At 37.7% G+C, this 22869-nt stretch overlaps 1 protein-coding gene across 5 annotated transcripts in view; it reads left to right on the top strand.

Moving 5' to 3' along the window:
* Positions 1–22869, top strand: part of baiap2a (BAR/IMD domain containing adaptor protein 2a) — a 117929-nt gene that overhangs the window by 50231 nt on the left and 44829 nt on the right. For all 5 annotated transcript variants that reach the window (XM_088342584.1, XM_088342557.1, XM_088342575.1 and 2 more), the window contains exons 4-6: positions 11007–11068; positions 14231–14302; positions 20559–20696. In XM_088342584.1, coding sequence (XP_088198710.1) covers positions 11007–11068; positions 14231–14302; positions 20559–20696 — 272 coding nt within the window. The remainder of the gene's footprint in view (positions 1–11006; positions 11069–14230; positions 14303–20558; positions 20697–22869) is intronic.

Genomic DNA, 22869 nt, shown 5'->3' with positions numbered 1-22869 from the left:
GGCCCAAAACCGTAAATAGATGCCTTCCGTTTTCTAAATAATTATTTCCAATTTGATTTCTTTAAGCCAAATTAGAATGGAAGGGCCTATCTCTGGGATGTCAAACTCAGTAAGGCGGATCTAAGGCCGGATCTAGACTTCTGTTCTAAGGCGATCTTGATCAGTAAAAGATTGTCAACTCAAAACTTTCAGCTTACGGATGTTTTTCAATATTTTACTTTATTATTTAGCCTACTTGAGTAGCCCACCCTGCATATTAGTGTAATTGATTAGGGGGGATCTTTCTTAAGATTAACACATTCATTCACAAGTAATAGCAAATAAAGATGTCTCATGTTTGGCATTGAACACATTAACTTATTCATTTTAACATTCAAGGGAATACAGTTTTACACCTGAAACAACTCACCACTTAAATCAAACTCAAGTAAGAGCTATGATAAATATTATTTTTGCCCTAATGGTCACACTGGTTTTAAATGAATATAAGTTTTAGTTGTGCATGGGCAGTAAGATGATACTACATCAGGTCAAACTACTATGCTCAGCCTTCTAAAGATGAGATTACATCCTTGACTACCCTCTAGCTGCCAGAAGGAAAATTTGCTTTGCATTTATTAAAGAAAAAAGCATACCAACTGTTGATAAAAATGACTAGTGACTTCCTTTTCTTTTTGACATACTCTGAAATTTTCCAGCGAGCTGGATTGAATCATCCAACAGGCAGGATCAGACCCGCAAGCCGTATGTTTGACCTGCCTACCACATGTGTTTTGGGCTTGTCCTCTGTCAAAATAGCCTTTATTCCAGTGTCCTCCTCTTTCTATTTTGGAGCTCTTTTCTTAGCTAGTTGCGGCATCCATCCCCGAGGATCTTACGTTCCCCTATTAGCTGGATAGCTCACGGAAAGTCGGCCTAATGTGTTCAAAGTCATTGCACATGCAAGTCCACTTGCTTGCACCTCTCATGACGTCATGGCACGCAGAGCACATGTGCACTTTGTCAGCATTTGTTAAGACTTTGCATTCCGCTTGCGTCACCTCGGGGAGGCATTGAGCGGTCCAACCGGCGCGTTCACATTTTTAGTTGTTTGTGATCTGCTCATTTCTATGTGTGTTTTGCAGGCGTATCCAGGTTTTTAAGAATTTGTGTAGAAATGTTGGGAGGGATGTGCTCGAACACAACACACTCATATTGGCATTGTTATAAAGCAGGGGTCGGAAACCTTTTTGACTCAGTCAAATATATATATATATATATTTTTTTTTTTTTTTGAGTGGGCCACACCATATATTTTTAGACAAAATTCAACAAAACCGCTGAACCCGCTCTCCAGACAAAAGCTTTTTCTTTTCTTCTGCACATTGTATTCCACTGTGTGCCATTTGATAAAATGTACGAAGAATAATGCCAGAGCCTGTGTCCCGAATGTCAACAACTATACCATTTCAAACTTGTCACCCTCACTCAATTACCTAAGATCACTCATTTTGACCTTCATTTGTTTCATAAATAATGGTTTCAAAACAAAGTGCAAAAATGTCCCAAAATTCTGCACACAAGGATCCCTAACTATTTCCTTTTTGCGCAGGGAGAGTGTTTGTGCTTTTTGCATAGCTCCACCCATTCCTACTGATCACCCGATCAAATTGCTCTGGGTGCTCCTTTGCTGATTTGGCGGGTTTACAATTTGTTATGTGGATTTTCATCATAAGATGTCTCAACAGTGAACACTGATTATTCCATTTAACGACATGGAGAAAATTTGCATTGAATTAGTTTTGTCTCTGAGCCAAAGGTACTCATGAAAAGAGCCATATATGGCCCACAAGCCATGGTTTTCTGACATCTAGTAAAAATTTCTTAAAGTGATTTGGGTAATTGTGTCCAATAAAAAGCTCTTTAGAATACTTAAATCTTAAAACACTCAAGTGTGTGTATTTAATGAAGTGCTCAAAAGGTATATTGTCTGTGACAATGATTTGTATTCAGGCAAATTTTCAGATACTTTCACTTAAGCGAGAGACAACCTTTTCCCCAGGGCCAAGACCTCCCTAAACAAGCACAAAAAATTTTAGTGTGCTTGAAATCTTTGAAAATGCTTGAATTTTAATGTTTTGCTAAAATTTTGGGCGAAGTGTTTGTAAATACTTAAATCACAAATATGTTTGTGTCACTGGATTCCTTATTTTAATAATAAAATAAATTTTAATTAGAAAGACTTTAAAAATTGCTTGAATTTGTCCATGAAAATTGTGTACCCTGTATCTTGTGACCTAATTTGTTTTTGTTGTTTCTTGTTGTTGTCGATGTTATTGCACAAAACTGTGAACATACTGTCTACCTTGCAACTTATTTGGAGATATTTGTTGCTACTGAATGTTATTGCGCTTCTTTTGTTTGCAATATTGTTGCAATGCATTATTTTATTTATTGCACTGTTCTTAACAATTAGACCAGTCTCTAAGCACTATGTTGTAAATTATTTTGCTTTTCTCTTAAGTCTTTATTTTAGGAGTGTCATGTCTAATCTGGTTGCCTACAATATTTAACAACATATTATCAATGACAAAAAAAAACAATTAAATTAAGTAATCTTTAGAAAATTGTGTAATTTTAAGTTTTTCTAACAAAAAGTAGTTTTACCTAAATCAAATGTAAATAACAAATGCTGTTCTTTCTCCACTACCTTTGTACACACTAGAATAGTTACTTTGCGTCTCTTATCATTCATTAAATGACTCATGCAAAGAGAGAAATACATTTGCATTGAGTGAATTGTTCACAGTTAAATTGTACCATCAGCATTATTGTCAGCATTTTTTTCCCCCAAGTGAATTTTTCCGTCACTACTTTTCACTATTAGTCAAGTAATATTTTTTGAAGGAACATTATTCATACTTGAGTGGCTACACTACCAACCTGCATTTGCATTGGATTAGCATACTGGAAGCCCCGCTCCCCAATTGTACTTTAGTTTAATCAACAGCAAATGCCAAATACACTCTTTCCAATTATTTTTGCATTTAGTTGCTGTCTTTTTTAAACTAGCATCTTGTATCACTCACTAAAAGACACACTCATCATCATATCAATTTCATCCTTGAGTTCCCCTCCTGCCCGTCTTTCTCTCTCACTTCTCATTTCTTTTGTCAAATCAATGGCAGTGCTAAGTGCTTGTAGTTCATCATAGTCATCCGACATGCAGTAAAGAGCACATGATGTCAATGGAGGTGGGTGGCGATCGATGACTCGTGCAGTAATTAAAGTTTGGCCCCTGGGACGCGGATTTCGCTTTCCGGGTCTTGTTCCGGCTTCTGACGCGAGGCAAGGAGGCGCTGTGAATGCGCTGGAAACGCACACAGTTGACATGGAGATGATGCTTTGGCTGCAGCTTGCTTTTGACTGTTCTCTTGTGGATTTGAAGTGGAGATAGTTCTTACTTCTGCTAGTGTTTCATTTCGTGCTTCGTTCTATCTCTTAACTTTCCCCAAACTTGTTGTATGATTTCAGGGTTTATGTAGAGACATGTCATTATTGTTTTTCTTTTATTTATTTTATTTTACTTACCTATGTTGTGTTTTTTCTCTGTATTTCTGCAGCACTGTTTGGAAATTGTTAACTTTGTTCCATGATGAAACATTCAAAAACTACAAAGTTCAAACTTTTGGCCAATTTTGTTTGTAATGTTGCAATATTCAGTATTTAGGAGTTTTAAAAATGTAAGATAAGTTTTTTATAAAAATGGTCTCCGCAGGACCGAAGCGGTACTACAACTCCCAGCGTCACAAGCGTTTCCATTGATTTAATATGCTTGGTGCGTCATAAATAACTGATAAAACTAATCAATAATGTAATTAGTTGCCATTCATTTTCTATATCAATTTGGACCTATTGTATCGATCAATTGTTGCAGCCCAAATTCATATATGATTTAGTTTTTATATTTTCCTATAGGAGGAAAACTTGACACTGACATTCTTCTGATTCGTATATGTACACGCATATATAAACGGAAACCATTACATTTTCCATTATCAAACATTTTTGAAAAAGTGCCGGGAAGCCACTAGTGATGGTCCAAGAGCCGCATCTGGCTCCAGACCCGCATTTGCTGACCTCGAATTAAATGAAGAACTCAACTGGTAAAATTGACTGAAGTAGCACTTAAGTCCCCTTTTTTTAACACAAATTAAGTTGGGATTGTCTCATTACTACTTTGAAATTCACATGCAGTGGCTTGCGAAACTATTTGGCCCCCTTTTTATGGATATCATTAATAAATGGCTTCCTTCTTGCCACTCTTCCATAAAGGCCAGATTTGTGCAGTATACGACTGATTGTTGTCCTATGGACAGATTCTACCACCTCAGATGTAGAGCTCTGCAGTTCAACCAGAGTGATCATGGGCCTCTTGGCTGCCACTCTGATCAGTTTTCTCCTCGTATGAGCTTAAAGTTTAGGGAGACGGCCCGATCTTAGTAGATTTGCAGTGGTCTGATACTCCTTCCATTTCAATATTATTGCTTGCACAGTGCTCCTTGGCATGTTTAAAGCTTGGGAAATCTTTTTGTATCCAAATCCAGCTTTAAACTTCTCCACAACAGTATCTCAGACCTGCCTGGTGTGTTCTTCATGATGCTCTCTGCGCTTTAAACAGACCTCTGAGACTATCACAGTGCAGGTGCATTTATACAGAGACTTAATTAAAAACAGGTGGATTCCATTTATCATCGTTAGTCATCTAGATCAACATTGAATCATTCAAAGATCGTCGCTGAACTTTTGGACAGAGTTTGCTGTACTGAAAGTAAAGGGGCTGAATAGTTTTTCACACCCACTTGTTCGTTTTTATCTGTTAAAGTTTAAAATAAAGTGTGTTCCACTTCATGATTGTGTCCCACTTATTACAGTTTTAGATCTTGATGTTTGAAGTTTGAAATATGGCAAAAGGTCACAAAGTTCAAATAGTTTCGCAAGCTACTGTAAGTGACAGTAAATAATTAAACTTGTTTTGTAAAAAAATATATATTTAATTTTCTTAAGCGGCATCCAATCTTAGTTCCTCACTTTAAGTTCACTTTTCCAAACTGCAAGCATCCCAAATGTTGTGACCGCGGAAGAGTCAGCTGAACAGATTTCAGCCTCCTTTCATGTGTTTGTACTCGTCTCCTCAGAGAGCGCGGGACGCGGGTTCAGAGCAAGTTTATCGCTCCGTTTTATCCACTGCGAGCTTTGTGAAGGCACAAAGTGTGTATAAACGTCGCCTATGCCGCACGCTTTTCAATTCCATCAGTACGCACTCGCTCGCTCTCGACTGCAGCTTGAGCTTCATCTCACCCACGCGGTTGGACGGAAATCAGAAAAGGGGATTTTCCACATCCCGGTGTTCTCCTGCTTCCATGACAACCGTGGAGGGAATCCGACTCGACCCTCTCCACGGATCCGATCTCCCCCCTCCTGAAAGCCAGCCCGCATTCTCTTTCGTGGCTGCTGCCCTCCGATGTTGTTACGCAATCAGTCAAATGCGGCTTCTCGCCGTTAGCGTGTGACTGCTTGTCGGGGAGCTGCTGGTGCACCGCAAACTCGCAAACGAGACCATTGTTTTCTTCTGCATTAAGTTCAAGAGAGTCTAAGGAAACAATATAGTTGCGAGAATTGAGATCCAACTATAAACAGAACACAAAAGTTGAGGATTCCACTTTCCAAGTCAGCAAAAACATTTAAAAGTAAAACGAAAAAATTTTCTCCTTTGTGCACCCTCAGCTCAGTCACCACATGTGGCTTTTTGGCGCTGGTGAGTGTCTGACGTTTTTCAAGAAATGTTTCCAAACTAAAAAAGATGGGGAGGGAATTATTTGTTTTATTATGCTTTCAAACACTTTACCTTTTCCAATGATGAAGTGTGCCTAAACGTGCCAACCCAGGAAGGCAGCTGCCCCGGATGAAGTACCATGGAGGGTGCTAAAAGACTAGGCAGACCAGCTGGCTGGGGTCTTCGTCAACATCTTCAACTAGTCCCTATCACAAGCCACAATTTCACCCTGCCTAAAGAGCTCCACTATCATCCCCAATTATTTCCACAAATCCTGAAGTCAAGTATGACTTCAGGAGAACACGCACAATCTTAGCCCGTCATCATTGATAGAGACTGTGTGGAGAGTCCGCTCCTTCAACTGCTCTGAGTACACATCTCTGATGACTTCTCCTGGTCTGCCAACACCAGTGCTGTGGTGGGGAAGGCCCAACAGCGACTCCACTTCCTGAGGGTCCTCAGGAGCAATAGCCTGTAACTGGGGTCGCTAGGGTCTTTCTACAAAGCCACAGTGGAAAGCATTCTTGCATACGGCATCACTGTATGGTATGCTGGAAGCATGGCAACGGACAGGAAGAACATAGAGTAACGCAGCAAAAAAGATCATTGGCTGCTCTCTGCCCAGTATGGAAGACATTGCCGGATAGCGATCCTGTAGCATGCCCAATTGACATTATAAAAGACAATTCCCACCCTGGCCATTACCTCTCTGACCTCGTAGGTGCTACAGGTCCCTCAAAATTAGTACAAACTGGCACAAGGACAGCTCTTCCCCATGTATGTATCGGAGGACACATTGGACACGACGAAGAACTGTTGTCAACGGTGCGCCAACAAAACTTCAGGTGTATGGTCATGTACAAAAGATAGTCAGGATTGACTGAGATAATTCTCCAGGGCACACTTGGACAGAAAGAGAAGAAGACCGAAAAAGTACTGGGCCGACAATATCGAGGAATAGACTGGTGCCAACTTTGCCACGACCCAAAAACAGGCAAAGAACTGTCAACAGTGGAGAAAGCTGTCCAGAGTTGCGGCCCTCATTGGTGCCAAGACGACCCATGCGACCCACGTGTGTGTGTATATATATATATATATATATATATATATATGCAGAACTTGTGAATTTTATTGTTCGTTTTCTTATATTGTTGCTGCTCAATGTTACTGCACTTATTTTCATTGCACTGTTATTATAACTTAAGACAGTTTTTCTAAGCACTATGTTTTAATTTTTTTTTTTTGGGAGGGGGGTATCCATCCTGATGATCTTTATTCTCTTATCCCCTCAACATCTCTATAGTTCACGTTTTACCCTGGAGGGTCATGTCTAATCTCAATGCATACAATGTTTCACAACGTTGTTATCAATGACTATCAAGACTATTCTAATTCTAAAAATGTGTACAATAAATTGTAAATTTCAACTAGGGGTGTTAGTATGTAACTATGAGACGAGATGGAAGATGAGCTGGTACTAGCTCACAGATGGGAAGTGACAGGTTTAACTGCTGCTCTGTTATCGGGTTGAAAAGGTAGTTGCCTCTAACGCAGCAAAGTGGTATATTGTGACGTAAAGTGTTGGTTCTCCGGCTTGAACTCCTTCCTAGGGAATTTAACTGTAATGCAAAACTCAAGGGATGCCCTCCTTTGCTTGTTTACCCCTCTCTCCCCTGTCCCCTGTTTGCTTTGTGGGCTTAATCTCCGCCTTTTAAAGGGGACGGGTCACAGGCCAGGAAGGTGGCTTTTAAAGAAACCGGCAGTGTGTAATTGGCAATGGACTCCAAAGATGATCCGATATATCTCTCTCAAGATTTTGGGTTGCCGACCCCTGGCCTGGATTAAAACAGCCCTGACATTTTACCTATGACTCTACCTACTAGTTTGTAGCTTCCCATGAAATGTTTTTGAAAGCTGTTTCAACAGAAACAATTATGAATATAACAAGTTGGATTTGGATATGGTTTTATTTTCCGGTTGTCCCGCCCAACAATATGCTATTTTCTGTGCGTCTTTCACAGATATGGCTCTGTATATTTTAATTTAGGACGGGCAATTCTGATGGAAACTCTCACAGGTTGCGTCCTGCCTTGCCGCATATTTCTCATACAACGCAACCGCCTCATTCCGTATCGATCCCCCGCTTGGAGTCTTGGCCGCTCTTGTTGATGTTGCCATGGCAACTATTTTAAAGTCTTCTATTTCTCTCAGCATTGGCACCGAACACTGTACAGTGATAAAAATTGCAGACAAGACGATTCATCAGTGAATCATTTATTCTTACCGTCCTTTCTCTTCTCTGCCTTGCTGCTGCTGTGTTCGTATCAATGAACGATTGTGCAATTGATAGGGTGATTCGAAGCCAGGGGCAGAATGCCAGCGTCTGAAAGACCTAAGTGGGTGTGATCATGGATGGGTTTGAGTAAGCCACTTATCTGGGCCTGCTGGGCTCCAAACAAGGCCTAGCAGATATTTTAGCAGCGGCCCATGGCCTGCCGTGGTAATCTGATACCGAATACCTGATAGAATAAAATGTTAATCAGGGCTAATTGTTGTGGATTTGACTCCAAACCGCCAATTGGGCTTGTTTTGCCCCACTAGTTTAAGTACTAAATTCCATTTTAAGACCCCTTTGTATTGTCCCATTTTCTGTGAACTTTAACACTGGCCTGATTGATTGTCAATTGAAACACTTTTATAATATGCTGAATCAGCTCTTATGGGACGGTTTTATATTCATGTTTTGAACACTACTTCGGAACAAATGGCCCTTAGCTACAGTGTTAATATAATTTTACTGAGTAGTATCACTCTTCAACAATCTTCCAGTTATCAGCTTTGGACAAAAAAAATCCCGAAATAATTTGTTATTGCACTATTGTTGTAATTTTGTGCAATCAATATTTTCTTGCAGTTTTTAATCTTGTTTTTCTCTTTATAGTCTTTATTTCATGGAGTGCCATGTCTAATCTCTTTGCATACCAGTTTTCACCACGTTATCAATGACAATAAAGACAATTCAATTAGGTCCACCTAAATATTACATGTAATTTTCAGGACTATAAAGTGCATTTGTTAAGGGAAAACATTTTTTACAAACATGAACTGCTCTCAACGATAATCCGCAGGTGTACACATTGTCACCTCAGTTATTTACAAAGGCAGATTGTTCAGGAAAACGTTTTCAAAGTTTTAAACGCATACCATAACCTATCCTTCCAAACAGCGCCCATAGTAGCATAACACAACAATACCTAGGCACTGAAACCTCCGTGGTATGCATTATTTCTTTCATTTCAGTGATTAACAGTCCAAACTAGACTCTTTCTCGGCACATCCATCCCACATATCACACCTTTACCTTTTCCGCTCAAATGTATTACTATTGTCAGATTGTCTTTGTGTTGAGTAACTTGAATGTTTTTGAAGCTTTTTTTGTTCCTGCTGTTTAATGTTAACATTAATATGATTTCATAAAGCTTTAATCACTCTGTTAAGTATCATATTTTTCCTGGGAAACCACAACCGTTGCTTGTTTGCTGTTCTTGTTTTTTTGTGTATTGTTTTCCCGATGAGCAGCTCAAGTTAAAGCTACCCCCGCATCTGCGCTGTTTTGTGTGCTGCACTCTGTTGCCTTGTTTGTTCTCTGTGAGCAGTCCAAAGCCATTTTAGGCCAGCGGACCGCTGAAGTGAGCAATTCAGATTGCCTTGACCCACAAATTTCAATTAGTTTATAGTCTGTTAAAGCAATCGTATATCTGACACTCATATGATATATCAGGGGTGGGCTAACATTGTAAGTTGCGAGCCGCAAAAGGCTAAAACAATTTGGCAGAGGTGCCAGCACAGGAGGAAAAAAATACTTTACTACATATTTTTTGTTATCTACCGATTCAAATTCAATACCTGGGAAAACACTCACTATCCAATATTATTTGCATTTCTGACTAGATACACATGTCAACGTCTCCACCTAAGTCAACAGTTTTTTTTTCTATTTGGTTAGATTGTTTTAATCAAATTGGTTCTAAAACCGTCAGTTAAAACATAGGTCCCTGTTCTTGAGCACTAAATTTGACAATAATTATGAAAAACTCAATGAAATAGTTTGGGAGCATTTTTTTCTCTTTAGATTTGATAAATATTCTAAAATAAAATTATTACATGATCAACAAAAAAAAGCAAGTAGTATACATAAAAATTTAGCCAAATGTTGGCTTTGAGCGCAGTACACAGTAACGATTGATGATATTTTTATGGGCAGGGAATTGCACTATAGGACACTGGTTAAGAGTAGCAAAACAACAAAAATATTGTTAATAATTATTTGTTTAGTGTTGTTTTATCATTATATTTTTTACCATTTTTGTTTGGCGAGCCAGATTAAAAAGTCTGACGGGCTGCATGAGCCCCCAAGGGCTTTAGTTGCCCACCCCTGTCTTGAAATATAGTTGACTCAGGGTGATTGCAGTATTAGTCAATATATAAAAACAATGCGTGGTAAAATGTTACCTGTCTGTCTTGGTCTTGCTACACCATTTTTATTGAATTAGTTGCTTGGGTGCTTTTTTTTTTTTTTTTTTTTTTTTTTTTTTTTTTAAGTTAACTGGCCACGTTTATGAGTGGAAATGGGCTTTTGGAGCGTACACTTCAGAAGCTGCTTGTGCATTTGTCTCATCTGATGTCCTCTGTCTTTCCACCAGGTCTTAATGTGTATTTGTGTCCTTGCTCAATGTCGCTCTTTTGTGTTTCTTTTCTTCAACAATGCACTGCACTTTCAGAAGAGGCAGCTTTTAGGTATAAAAATATACATATAAAACGCTCCCTGCAGTTGCATGGTCCTACCCTGCTCTTTTTTTGACTTTTTAAAAATTATTTTATTTTTTTTATTTGGTTTCTCTTCCAAAAAAGCTGGACATCAGTGCTTAACAGCTTCTCGCTTCCAGCTTATTTGAATTAATAATGACGCGATTTTTTTTTCTTTCTTTTTCACCTTGAGTTTTTTTCGGCCCCACCAGATCATGTTCTTGTTCAGCCTCACAAGGGAATTTGTTCAATTGTTGTGTCTTTCTTGCATGAGGCATGTATGTTGGATTGCCCTGGTTTTGTGTGTACGGTGCCCATTTTTGTGTACTTTGCAGATATTGAGGTCGCGCTTTGATTGATGTTTCACTTTTCTCCTTGTGTGCAGGCGATGTGCTGTTCCAGATGGCTGAGGTCCACAGACAAATCCAAGTGCAGCTGGAGGAGATGGTTGGTATTCTATTGCGCCATTCCTTCATTAAGTTTTTCTTAATGCAGGATGATGTTTCTCCGGCGCCGTCACGAATGGCAGCCACTCCAGCAGCTCCCGTGTTATTTTTCGATTGTTCTCAGTTATTTTCGATTGTTCTCAGCTTAGGGATGCTGCTGGAAAAGTGAATTTCCCTTCGGGGATGAATAAAGTATCTATCTATCTATCTATCTATCTAACACCTTCACAATAACCGGTGTTATTGTAACATGTGTTTTTTGTGCCGTCTGTGAGTAGTTGCTGTGTGTTAGTTGAGAACCAATCTCAGTATTAATTGGCTACATTTAAAACTAAAGAATCAAACATACTGAGAATAAGTAATTCAAATGGGCTGGAATGTGATGGGTTTACTACATTTACTATACTGAAGTAACTTTATAGGTATATTTAAAAAAAAAATATTCAAGCTCCAACATAACGTTTTCTTGGCCGACTGTACAGTACTCTGTACAGAGGCTAGGTGGGCCCATCCCTTAACTACTTGGGTCGTAGGGGCACTATTTCCTGTGGTGGTTTTGAGCAAGTACAGCCTGGTGGTGCCCATCACTCTCTACAGTATTTTGTTAAAATGATGGGTGATTTTACCCCTCCTTAAAAATGACTTTCTTTTCATTGAATTCAAAATAAATGAACTAAAACTGATTAACCTTTTTTTACCCAATTGGATTTTCTCTTTATTTTAAAAAGGTATTATTTAGTGCCTCCTTGTGGTTAATAAAATTAAAAAAAGCCTTGCATTTAAAAAACAGGCTGATTTGAATGTGTAGCAAATATACGTGAACTATCATAAAAACGTTAAATTGTTTTAATACTCGTAGGTCAAGTGGGTTGTATATATTTTACATAAGATGAGGATAACCTAAATGGAGCTGGCAGCAAAAAATGAAGAAAAACTGTTTTGTCACTGAGTCTCGATAGTCTGTACTATTCCTTGTGTTCTGCAAAACTCATTTTTGGTTGCACTGTACCTTACAGCGACACATATTGGTCATATATTAATTACTCTGTGTCCCTTTAAAGACAATATTAAGTAAAAATCTCGAAGATTAAACAATGATATCCTTTACTGTATTTCTATTTTATTCTTCATTTTAGTTCATTATTTTATAACTTGAACTATTATGATATATATACTACTAAAAAAAATGATCAGAAAAAAAGTTTAAAAGAATGTATACAATACAACAATATCTGCATAAGTACTTCTATTTACATTGTATGAGTTTTTTATTTTTATTTTTTTGAATTTGATTTGCTTTGAATACGATCTTTTTAGGTTAAGACTTCTGATTGTATTCTTCAAAATGCCATTAAAGAAGCGTAGGTTGAGTCTAAAATTACATGTCACACACCTGAACCTTCTATAATGTACATATAAAATGTCAGCGAGTCCAGAGTAAATTGTTGGTCTGGTACACAACATTTAACACAAGCACTTTCAGTATTTGAACTTTTTGGAAAACAGGCGACGAGTGCAGGAGCAATTTTGGAGAAAGGCTTTATGGGAAAACAATTTGAGCTAAAAATTGAGCTAAAGAGAGAGTGACTGCAACAGGACTATTGCAATCCTCTTGCGTTTAATTGCATTGGGGTTTTTTTGCTTTAAGTAATTAGAGCTTTAGGATATTCATTAATTCTATCAGTTTTTGCCTTCATTGTGTTCCATGTCCTAGTAAATTCCGGATTTTATTACTATGACGCACAGGACAGGGGCAGTGATATGACACACAGGACAGGGGCAGTGAAGACATTGATGAAGCCAACAAGCCGCCAAATTCTAACTGCTCCACCAAGCGGACCCCCAGAAAACTGTATTTTAGGTAGTGGAGGTAGAAATGTATTCGCTAGCACACGGTCAAGTCAGCGACGCCACAGAGCAATCAGTAAGGTGGCTCTATTCGAATTATAACTTTAGCTTATCGGTTCATGGTTAACGGATCACTTTAATGCCTGGGTCGTCCCTTGGACTGTGTCCTGGAGTACGATTTTGGCCGGTCCTGATGGTCTTGTGACGAACCGTATAAGGTTATTATGAGTTTAAAATGAACAGCTTTAATGAACAATTGATAAAAAAGAAGGAAAAAGGGCAGACAGGAAAAAGACAGCTTATCTTCGTCAAGTCTCCTTGTCAACCAAAATACTTTTCACATTCATCATGCGATGTAATGAGATGTTTATAACAAGGCATTTTGAGTGACTTAATTCACATCCTGTCATCCCACCAAAGAAAAATTCACATATGTAAGAAGAAAAACAAAAATCAGCATATCATTGTAGCATATGTTTCATTGGATCTCTCTTTTTTTTTTTTTTTTTTTTTTCATTCCTTTGACTCTTTAAATATTTTTTGCTTTGACAGCTCCCCTTCATTTTTGACCATTAAATTTTATAGTTGTTTAATTTCTTCAAGAAGAGCCACTGTTTCATTTGTCACATGGGCTCTGTAGTAGATGCAGAGGTGTTGCCTGTTGCTTCACATCTCCATAGCCTGGATCTTTCCTTGCAGCTTTGCTGATAGTCCATGACTCGCAAGTGTAGATGTCGATGAAATTAAACGGAGCTTGCATGAATTTGATATTTTGATTTCACTGCAATCTTCTTTTCCCTCTAGATGGGTTTGAATTTTACAATTATGAATCTGGTTTGAGCACTTCTGGCCATTATTCTTATTCCCCCTGATATGAAAACTCAAAAATACTAATTTGGTTACAGGTTCCTGCTCTTAGTGGTTGACTATGTTTGTGTTGATACCTTGGGGGTTGTGCAGTTAAAAAAAAACATGAAGCTCTGCTTACCTTATGACTCTTATACAAAATATTTTTGGACAGTGTAATCCAATGTAATACTTTCTAATATCATGGGTAGAGATGCCTGTTATGCTTTTTGTGTAAACTACCTAAACATGAGTTCAGAATAGCTCACTCACATGAACGAAAAATAGTCACTTGGACAAAACCAGCAAAAAAATGTGTTTCAATAATGCAACAGAAGACCTCAGACATGGACCAACTTTAGCTTCTATAGCACTTAAAAAAATGTACCTGTACTCTTTTGTGTCCAGTTTAATTCAAATAACGGGAGCATCATTACTAAACTCTATTTTTTTTTCATCACGCATGCAGCTGAAGTCTTTCCACAACGAACTGCTGTCTGAGTTGGAGAAGAAAGTGGATCTGGACTCACGTTACTTGACGGTGAGCATCCAAATGATTGAGCATGTTGTTTTCTCTCTCAACCATTTGCTTTTGATTGATGGCATTAGTCATCTCTTTTGATGGTGGATTTGATGCAGAATGATGAGTTGACACTGTTTGGTGACAGACGGACACACATACAGAATGACGGAGCCAGCCTGCATGCGATATCTTTAGATTGAGTGGGACGCAGCCTCAATGTAGAGTGGCGCACATATTTTTCAGGGTTTCAAGATAGTCTCTATTATTGTATCATCCCGTTTGTCACAAGGATTGTTCTTCCTATAGCACTCTGCACAGACATGAAAGCGGGAAGGGCTTTGCACAACTGGAAGCTTGCATACAGGACTTGATCTCAACTTGAATTCTTGTTCAATAAGCACTATGACACCAGTAAGGCTGCAACTAACAATTAATTTAATAATCAATGAATCAGTCAATTATTATTTCAATTAATCGATGAATCTGATTTCTAATTCCCTTCCTCTTTTTTTTCAAATATTGACGTTTTGGACATATAGACAATAGTGCACAAAAAATATATTCTATGATATAATGCATGCTATAAACCTGCAAATATGTAAGATGCTCTTTTCCTACCACCTTATCCACAGACCATATTAAATTTGAACTTATCATACAAAGCAAAAAAGAAAAAAAAATAATTTCAATTTGTGTAGATTTTTTTTATCCACAAAAAATTAATCAAAAATGAAAACAAACTAACTTTTCAAAAACTTGTTTTTGAGGGTCAAATTTTGGAATATGATCAACATTGCCACGAAGAAAATGATATATTCTCAAGTATTTACCCCTTGGCTAGAGTTAAACTTAATTATTTTTCTTATTATTTTTGTTTTTACTTTATTTATTTTATACTTATTTTCTAATTGTTTTTCAGTTTTTTTTGTCTGTTTCTTTTGAAAATTATTTCATGATGAAAAGTTGAAACATTCATGTCAACTTTGTTTGTAAATTATGCACTGCACTGCCCTACTTACGAAGAAGATAGGTTCCGGACAATTGTTCGTAAGTTGAATTTTTTTCGTACGTTGCTTCAGTGCTAAATTTTATATGTTTAAGGTTTATGTAAGTATGTATAAGGCTTGTATAAGTAACCTGTATTGTTTTGTACCAAAAAATAAACATAATAATAATATGCTATATAAAGAAAGTTAAATTAAATTTACTTTTGGAAGATGCGCTTCAAGATTTCCTCCTCCGTGGTAAAAAGTGCCCGAAAAAAATTCTTCCGACCATTTTCTTAACCACATCAAGCTTTCATATTCGACTTTCATTTCAAAAGAAAAGGCTTGCCTCTTTTTTAAAACACCAACCATATTAAAAGGATGCACGAGATATTAAACAATAAAAATGTCAAAGTTCTTAGGGCGCTGGACATACTGTATAGAATGTTTACACACGAACTAGGAAGGGGAAGCGGATTTTTTCTTCAGCTTGGATGCCGGGTGACCTCTCACGGCGCCACACGCCCGTAGTGGCGGAAATGAGCACTACAGTAATGTTCTGTACTCGGAAAAAGTTGCCCACAATACAAATTCTAACTTACAGCAATGTCCGGATATTTTTTGACATGAAAAATGATTGCCTCTCCCGTAAGTCGAATGGTCGTAAGTAGGGGAGTGTCTGTATACTGTACGAAGAATTTAACAGATTTTTAAAAATGAAAACGGTCTTTGCGCCCTCTGCCGGACCAAAGCGGTACTACAATTCCCAGCGTCACAACGAAATGGTGTGCACTCTAATTTGCATCGATTTAACGTTCTTGGTGGCTCATATATCCAATATGGCGGCGCCCCTGTTCGGCTGCGGCTACATCGGCTCGCAACAGTTTTTTACACGTCGGCCATAAGACCCAGTCTTCGACTCAATTTTGACGGCGCACAAAGTCGGCTCAATTGCAGTTAAGATACGATCGCAGTTTTTTTTTTGCTGGATATACGATCATCCAGACATCAAGCGCTCGGTGCTACGACCACTCGGGAGTGTTTATTAGCCACGGACTGCTATGTCAACAAGACCCAGCGGCCTACAAAGCAGCGAAGAAGAGTGGCAAGACAGCGGCGTGACCGCCGGACGAGGAAGCGAGGTTGTCGGGCTGGGCTAACAGCTAGGCTGAAGACTAAACCCTGCAAAACGCCTCTCCCATCCATTTTCCTCTCCAACGTTCGCTCTCTGGACAATAAACTGGACCATTTAACAACTGGAAGTGTCATCGAACCGCGAGATGACGAACTGCTGTGCTAAAATTCTGACGAAGACATGGTTAATCTTATCTATCCCGGCTGACGCTCAAAGAAACTGTGCGGGTCGGATGTATCGACATTTCGTTCTGTATACACGTGTACACGAATGACAATAAAGTAAATCTGAATCTGAATATATCACGTGATACAACAAATCAATGATCTAATTAGCCAACGCTTTTAATCGATTTTGTCGACTTCGTTGTTGCAGCACAAGACACCAGTACTTATACTTCATAAGCCACTGGCAGAACTGGAATTTAAAATATTTTAAGATTTTAACTGTAAATATTGCCACATTAAAAAAGCATGGTATCGGCAACGGTATTTGGTGTTCACTACATGGTAATTGGAATAACGGCAATAAAATATATTTAATTTCACTCTACATTTCCAAAAAGTCTCAAAGTGCTTCAGAATGAAGGTTCAAAACTAATTTGAAGCAGAATAAAAATGAGCTTAAACTTGAAGTTAACCATTTAACACTCAGGGTTTAATTTTCTTTTTTTTCAAACCGTTAAAAATAAAATTAGAAAAAACATTATGCCAGTATTGTACATTGTTTTGATTATTCATTTTTGAATAAAAGCATTTTTGTTCATTACTTTCCTTTTCCCTGCTAAAAAGCTGCATACATTTTGCAAAGACTTGGGGAGTATAGATATCAATTTGCAAGCACAATTATGTTGACGATTGTTGAAGTTATGTTTCTCCATATTGAGCATTCAAACATTGGATGCTGATGTCATTTAACTGCTGTTCAATCAGCATTTTTAAAGGATAAATCACTATCCTCAAAATATAATAATAATAATAATAATAATTTCCTTTGTATTGTCATTCTTTGTAACAATGTACACAGAACGAAATATTTAGATGAAAAAAAAAATCCCTTTTATGAGACAGAATGCAAGTGTACCCGTATGTCACCACTCAACCAGCCTCTCCTGCCCTTTTCATAATGGCTCATCCCTTAATTCCGCATTTCTATTCGATGATTTGCGAAGGGGCTGGTGCTTACTAAACGAGCCCACGCAAACCGTCCCTCTCCTGGGTCACAACGACAATGAAAAAACAGCCAAACAGTTTTATTTTCAGTGCCACGACAGTACCTTTAAACCTGACACATCTTAATCCCTTTTTAGGAATTTTCATTTAAAGAGCAGAGCGAGCTATGCATACTTCAGAATGTATATAAGTGTGCTTGATGATCCTCTTTTATTTAGTTGGCTTCCTTTATCATAACACAATTTAAACACGCTGCCAGTACATAGTTATTTCAGGTTAAGTAACTTCAGTCATTTCCTGCAGTTTTTTCCCAATCCTACTGTGAAATAGAATTTTGGCATTGATAACAACGTAGAGAATATAGTTTGCTATGACATGACACTCCAGGATAAACGCGTAATGAAGACATAAAAAGAGAAAAACAAAATAAAAGAATGTCAGAATAAATAGGCCAAAATATATAGAATATAGTGCTTGCAGTCTGGTCTAAAATCTAATAAGATTCAAATGAAAAATAGTGCATTTTCACAATAGTGCAATGAAAAGTTTCCCTATCCATAAATAAGATATGAGCACCAATTTTTACTGCAACTCTAAAGGTATGTATCGCACACATTCTTGTGCACTTTGTTTAAGGTGGTGATGGTCCTGGGGAAGAAATTGTCTATGTCTGAGGGGTTTGTCCTTATTTTAAGGGACTTGTGGCGCCTACAGGGCAAAAGATCAGAGGTGGTGGCGGGGTGAAAAGAGTCCTTCATGATGCTGAATTGAATTCATTTGACTTTATTTTCATTGATGTCAGCGTTGTGAAACGCTGTGGCAATGAGATGAGACACAGCACTCCAGGGTAAACTTGTAATGAAGAGGGAAAAAAAGACAGTCAGGATAAATAGGCAGAAATAATTACAACGTAATGCTTTTAGAGACTAATAGTCATAACAGTGCAATGAAAAAATAATTGTGAATTGTAACAATAGTGCTATAAAAGAAGTGCAATAAAATTAAGCAGTAACACAAATCCAAAAATAAGTCACAAGGTATACATTTTTTCACAGTTTTGTGTGTTTGTTTAGGGTGGTGACAGATCTTGGGAATAACTGTATCCGAGCCTGTTAATCCTTGTTTTAAGGGACATGTAACCCCTACCAGGGAGCAACAGGTCAAACAAGTGGTGGTCAAGGTGGGAACAGTCCTTTTTAATGTTAATGCTCTGCTGCTGTAATGCAAGCCTGGCAGAGAGCAAGTAATGATTTTCTGAGCCGTGTTAATAACTGTGGTTTTTCTGTCCGGTGCCATGATCCCAGCATACAGTGAGGCACAATTGAAAATTATATTGACATATTCATTATATTTTGTTATAACTGCTGGAAATGGTTAAGAATTACTGAGCAAAAAAACTTACAACAAGTAGAAATCACAAGAATAGGATCTGTCACTCTTTTTAATGCATTGTCCTTGTCTGGAAGATAAAGTAAAGCATAAAGAACTACTCGACAATATTTGCATTTGTTCTAGTTACAATCTGCATTCCGCGAGTTAATGCAAGAAAATTATGCATAATGGTAAGTTTCAAGCACCTGTAGTAATCATAAAATATGCACAGCATAAGCATAGAACCTTATTTATGTATTTATGCATCAATCTTGTTGTCATATTTCCTGCATATATGAATATATCTCCACACTATCACGTTATATAATGAATCTAATTATGTAAATACAGGCTGCACAGCTGACTTCACGTTGACCTCCCTGGACCAAAAAGTTGTCGTAAACTGTTCTTAGCCAGTTATTTGGCAACCATCAATCAGCAAGTTAACAAACCTTGCTCATCCCCCGACCCAGTCATCAAGTCACTGGCCTCCGTCCTCCTCAGCAACGGATTAGCAAGATTCTTGATCACTCCTGTGGAAATGTTGCCTCATGCAAAAAACAGCACAAGCTTTGTGTCATTGCAGGCCCAGTTGCTATAGCAACAGGGCTGCTGCAAACTGGGAAAATTTGATTATTTTTTTCTTCTAACCAATAAATAAGTGATTAGGGAGGAAACGGAATGCATTCAATTTGCAAACATTGAGATGAAATCCCTGTGCAGCTTCTTTTAATCGCAATTTATTGCAAGTGATGGTCAAATTAGATCAAAGGCCTGCATTAACATCTTTGTTTGCAGATGTTGCCCATGATAAGTTCTGTGTAATAACCAAAAGAAATGAGTACTTTTGCTCATGTTAACTTAAGGACAAGTGTGTTTTGTTATCGCTATACAAACATTTATTGCAGGCGGCTCAATTAAATCATTTGACTAACTAATCCTTTCGGTTGGCTGCAAGCAAACACAACACACACTGGTAGTAAATTGCTAGTAATTATCATATCTCATTATGGGAACACCTGAACTGGATTCTTAGTTCAATAAAGCTTTAGATCCAGTTGAATCATCTGAATGAAAGACTGTGGAGTTGAGCTGTCCCCGTTTTATGTTTGACGGTTAGTCATCAAAAACTACGCCTACACAACATCATGATAAAGCCTCTTCATTAACCTCATGCGAAAAGGGCATTACCGACAATAATTGTTTTTTGAGAAAAAAGGCTGAAAACGATTAATTTTGAAAACAATCGTTGCACTTTGTTGAAATCACTAATTAATTAGCATTTATACCACATAATGAATTTCTTGAAACAATCCCTAATTATCTAATAATAAAACATCTTTTTGTAAGATAGTAGCCTTACTGCTTTCATGCAAGCAACTTTAGGCTTAAATTAGCCAAGATAATAAACTTATCTATATGTTGTTGGGTTGTGCAGTGTACCGGAATATATCTCCTCCACACCCTTCACCTTTTTAACCACAACCCATTTTCATGCCCATGGATAAGGCTACTCTTAATATTTTACACTTGTTTGTCTTTCTGGTTAATATTTGCTGCAAACGTGATTTATCAAAAAAAAGTAGTGATCCATTTGTCTTTGTCTGCAGGCGGCTCTTAAAAAGTACCAAGTAGAGCACAAAAATAAAGGAGACGGTCTGGAAAAGTGTCAAGGGGAACTGAAAAAGCTTCGCCGGAAGAGCCAGGGTAGCAAGAACCCTTCCAAGTATGGTGAGAAGGAGATGCAGGTAAGTTGGCCGTTAACGCACGGCAACTTAGGAAAAAAGGGTTACCTTGAATGTACTCATAGATATTAAATATATTTACCAAAAAAACTCAGCTCAACCTAACAAAAGATAATGACAACAAAAGTACATATTTAATCTTTAGCAGTCAGCTGACTCAAGTGAATAAGGTTATGCACTCTGTGTGTCATGTTTGTTGCTTGTCTGGCACTAAAACTTGACAGAGCAGGTAAGAGCAACTAACATGCTGTTTGATTGCCAAGGGTTCAAATTACTAATTTAAATAGAAATTCCCTTTTCTTCTTGTCGGAGATAAAGCTCCTTCTTGTGGGCGCTTGCAACATTATTTTTTCAAACAAAATTAAATGAGATGAAAATCTGAAATGAAAAAAGTATTTCAAATTTTTAAATAGGCTATGGTTTAAAAACACTTTTATACAGTGTATACTTCACCGAAGTATACACTGTATAAAAGCTTTGCAGTAATCCCTCACTATAATGCCTTTAGAGCTTTCGCAACTTTACGGATTTGCATCGGGCATTGTGTTCCGCTTTGATCGGCTAAACAGTCTCTCAGCATATCATTATTTTGTTACAGTATTTATTTTGAGGTTCATAGGGATGCTTGAAATCCTTCAATATGCATGAATTTTAGTTTAGTGTTCACAAGTTGCGGAAATTGCTTGAATGTCGGGTGCAGTCTGACTTGATAGACCACGCATTCAATGGAAAAAAAATAGAACAACTCTGCTTGAAAATGACTTGCCACGCCTGTTCTGGTGGCCTCAGTTTTCTACAGTTTTTTTCTTTGCTAACCTTTTGCTACATGCTACACCCAAACAGAGCACTATGAAATGTGTCTTGGTGCAAGGATTATGTAACAATTATGGACAGTTATTAAGTGGTATGTAAAAAAAACTCAGGTAGCGTTTCCAGTTGTAAATTGTAATAGAAAGATTGACTGGTCATTTTTATCCAACACCTACTGTATATGGGCAGAGATTTGTCCCAAAATCTTTTCTGATCCACAATCATATTTGCGCTTTACTCAATATCTAAAAATCACATGTCTTGAAAAATGCTTTCTTAACATAAAAATAGGTAAATCGAGGCACTAGAGCCCTTTACATGTTTGTAAACAAATGTGACGCATTATTGAGGCAGAGCAGTGGAATTTGTCAGTTTATACAAGCAGATTGACAAAGATAGTAGATAGTAACATCTCAAACAAGCACAAAGTACAATATATGCAAGCAGCAAGAAAGCGACTTTATTTAGGTAATCAAAGTCAACGAATATTATCAGCGCTTCATGTAGATTGTGCAGGCGTCTTTGTGATGATTTAGTGTGTGACTTTTTCGCCTCATGTACAACATCCAGTCCATATTGGGTAAGTTACTTTGGAAGAGTTGACTTTCCTTGGCTTGTACCCACCGTAAATACATTGTTAGTGTTGGAGGGATCAATAATATTAAGGATAATAACATGTAATCAATATCATTATTCCTGATATAATACTGTATCATTTATTATTTGAATGGCAATGCAGAAATTAGAAAACTGGCTTTGAAAGTCCTTAAAATGCTAGAATTTGGCCATGAAAAAGTGTACAAACATTGTCATTTGTAAAATAAATAAACGTTGATACAAATGTTTTTATTTGCCAAACAAATGTTTGCCTCTTGAAAAAGGGTTTGTTCTTTGGTTTTAGAGTATAATGAAAATAAAATAATTGTAAAATAATTGTAAAAAAAAAAATAAAGGTTTGTCCTTAATGGATTTTTCCTGTCACAGGTTATTTTTGGAATTAACCCGAGCGATCAATCGGGGATTACTGTATGGGAATTCGTAAAAGTTGTTTGGAGGGTGGACCTTAGCAGTTTAACCCATCTTTGCTACAGCAGGGGATCATCCAGGCAAGCATGAGATGCTTGGAGAAAAAAAAAACATTGTTTGTATTGGGAGTGTTGACTAATGTTGTCATGAGGTGTGCACTACAGCAAAAAAGTCCACCTCTTTGTGTGACACACAACCCTGGGAGGGCCTGATATTGTACATACTGACGCCAAACTTTCCTTCTCTATGCTCTCATACAGTACAGTAATCCCTACGTTACCGCGGTTAATTGGGACCATAACCCCCAGCTTAAACTGAAAGTCCGCTAAGAGTGACGTAC

The sequence above is a fragment of the Urocampus carinirostris genome, chromosome 1 (genome assembly GCF_059441175.1).
Source record: "Urocampus carinirostris isolate Australia breed hairy pipefish chromosome 1, RoL_Ucar_1.0, whole genome shotgun sequence".
NCBI classification, from domain to species: Eukaryota; Metazoa; Chordata; class Actinopteri; order Syngnathiformes; family Syngnathidae; genus Urocampus; species Urocampus carinirostris.
Note: the sequence above shows the minus strand (reverse complement) of the source record. Positions and strands in the feature narration are given on the sequence as shown.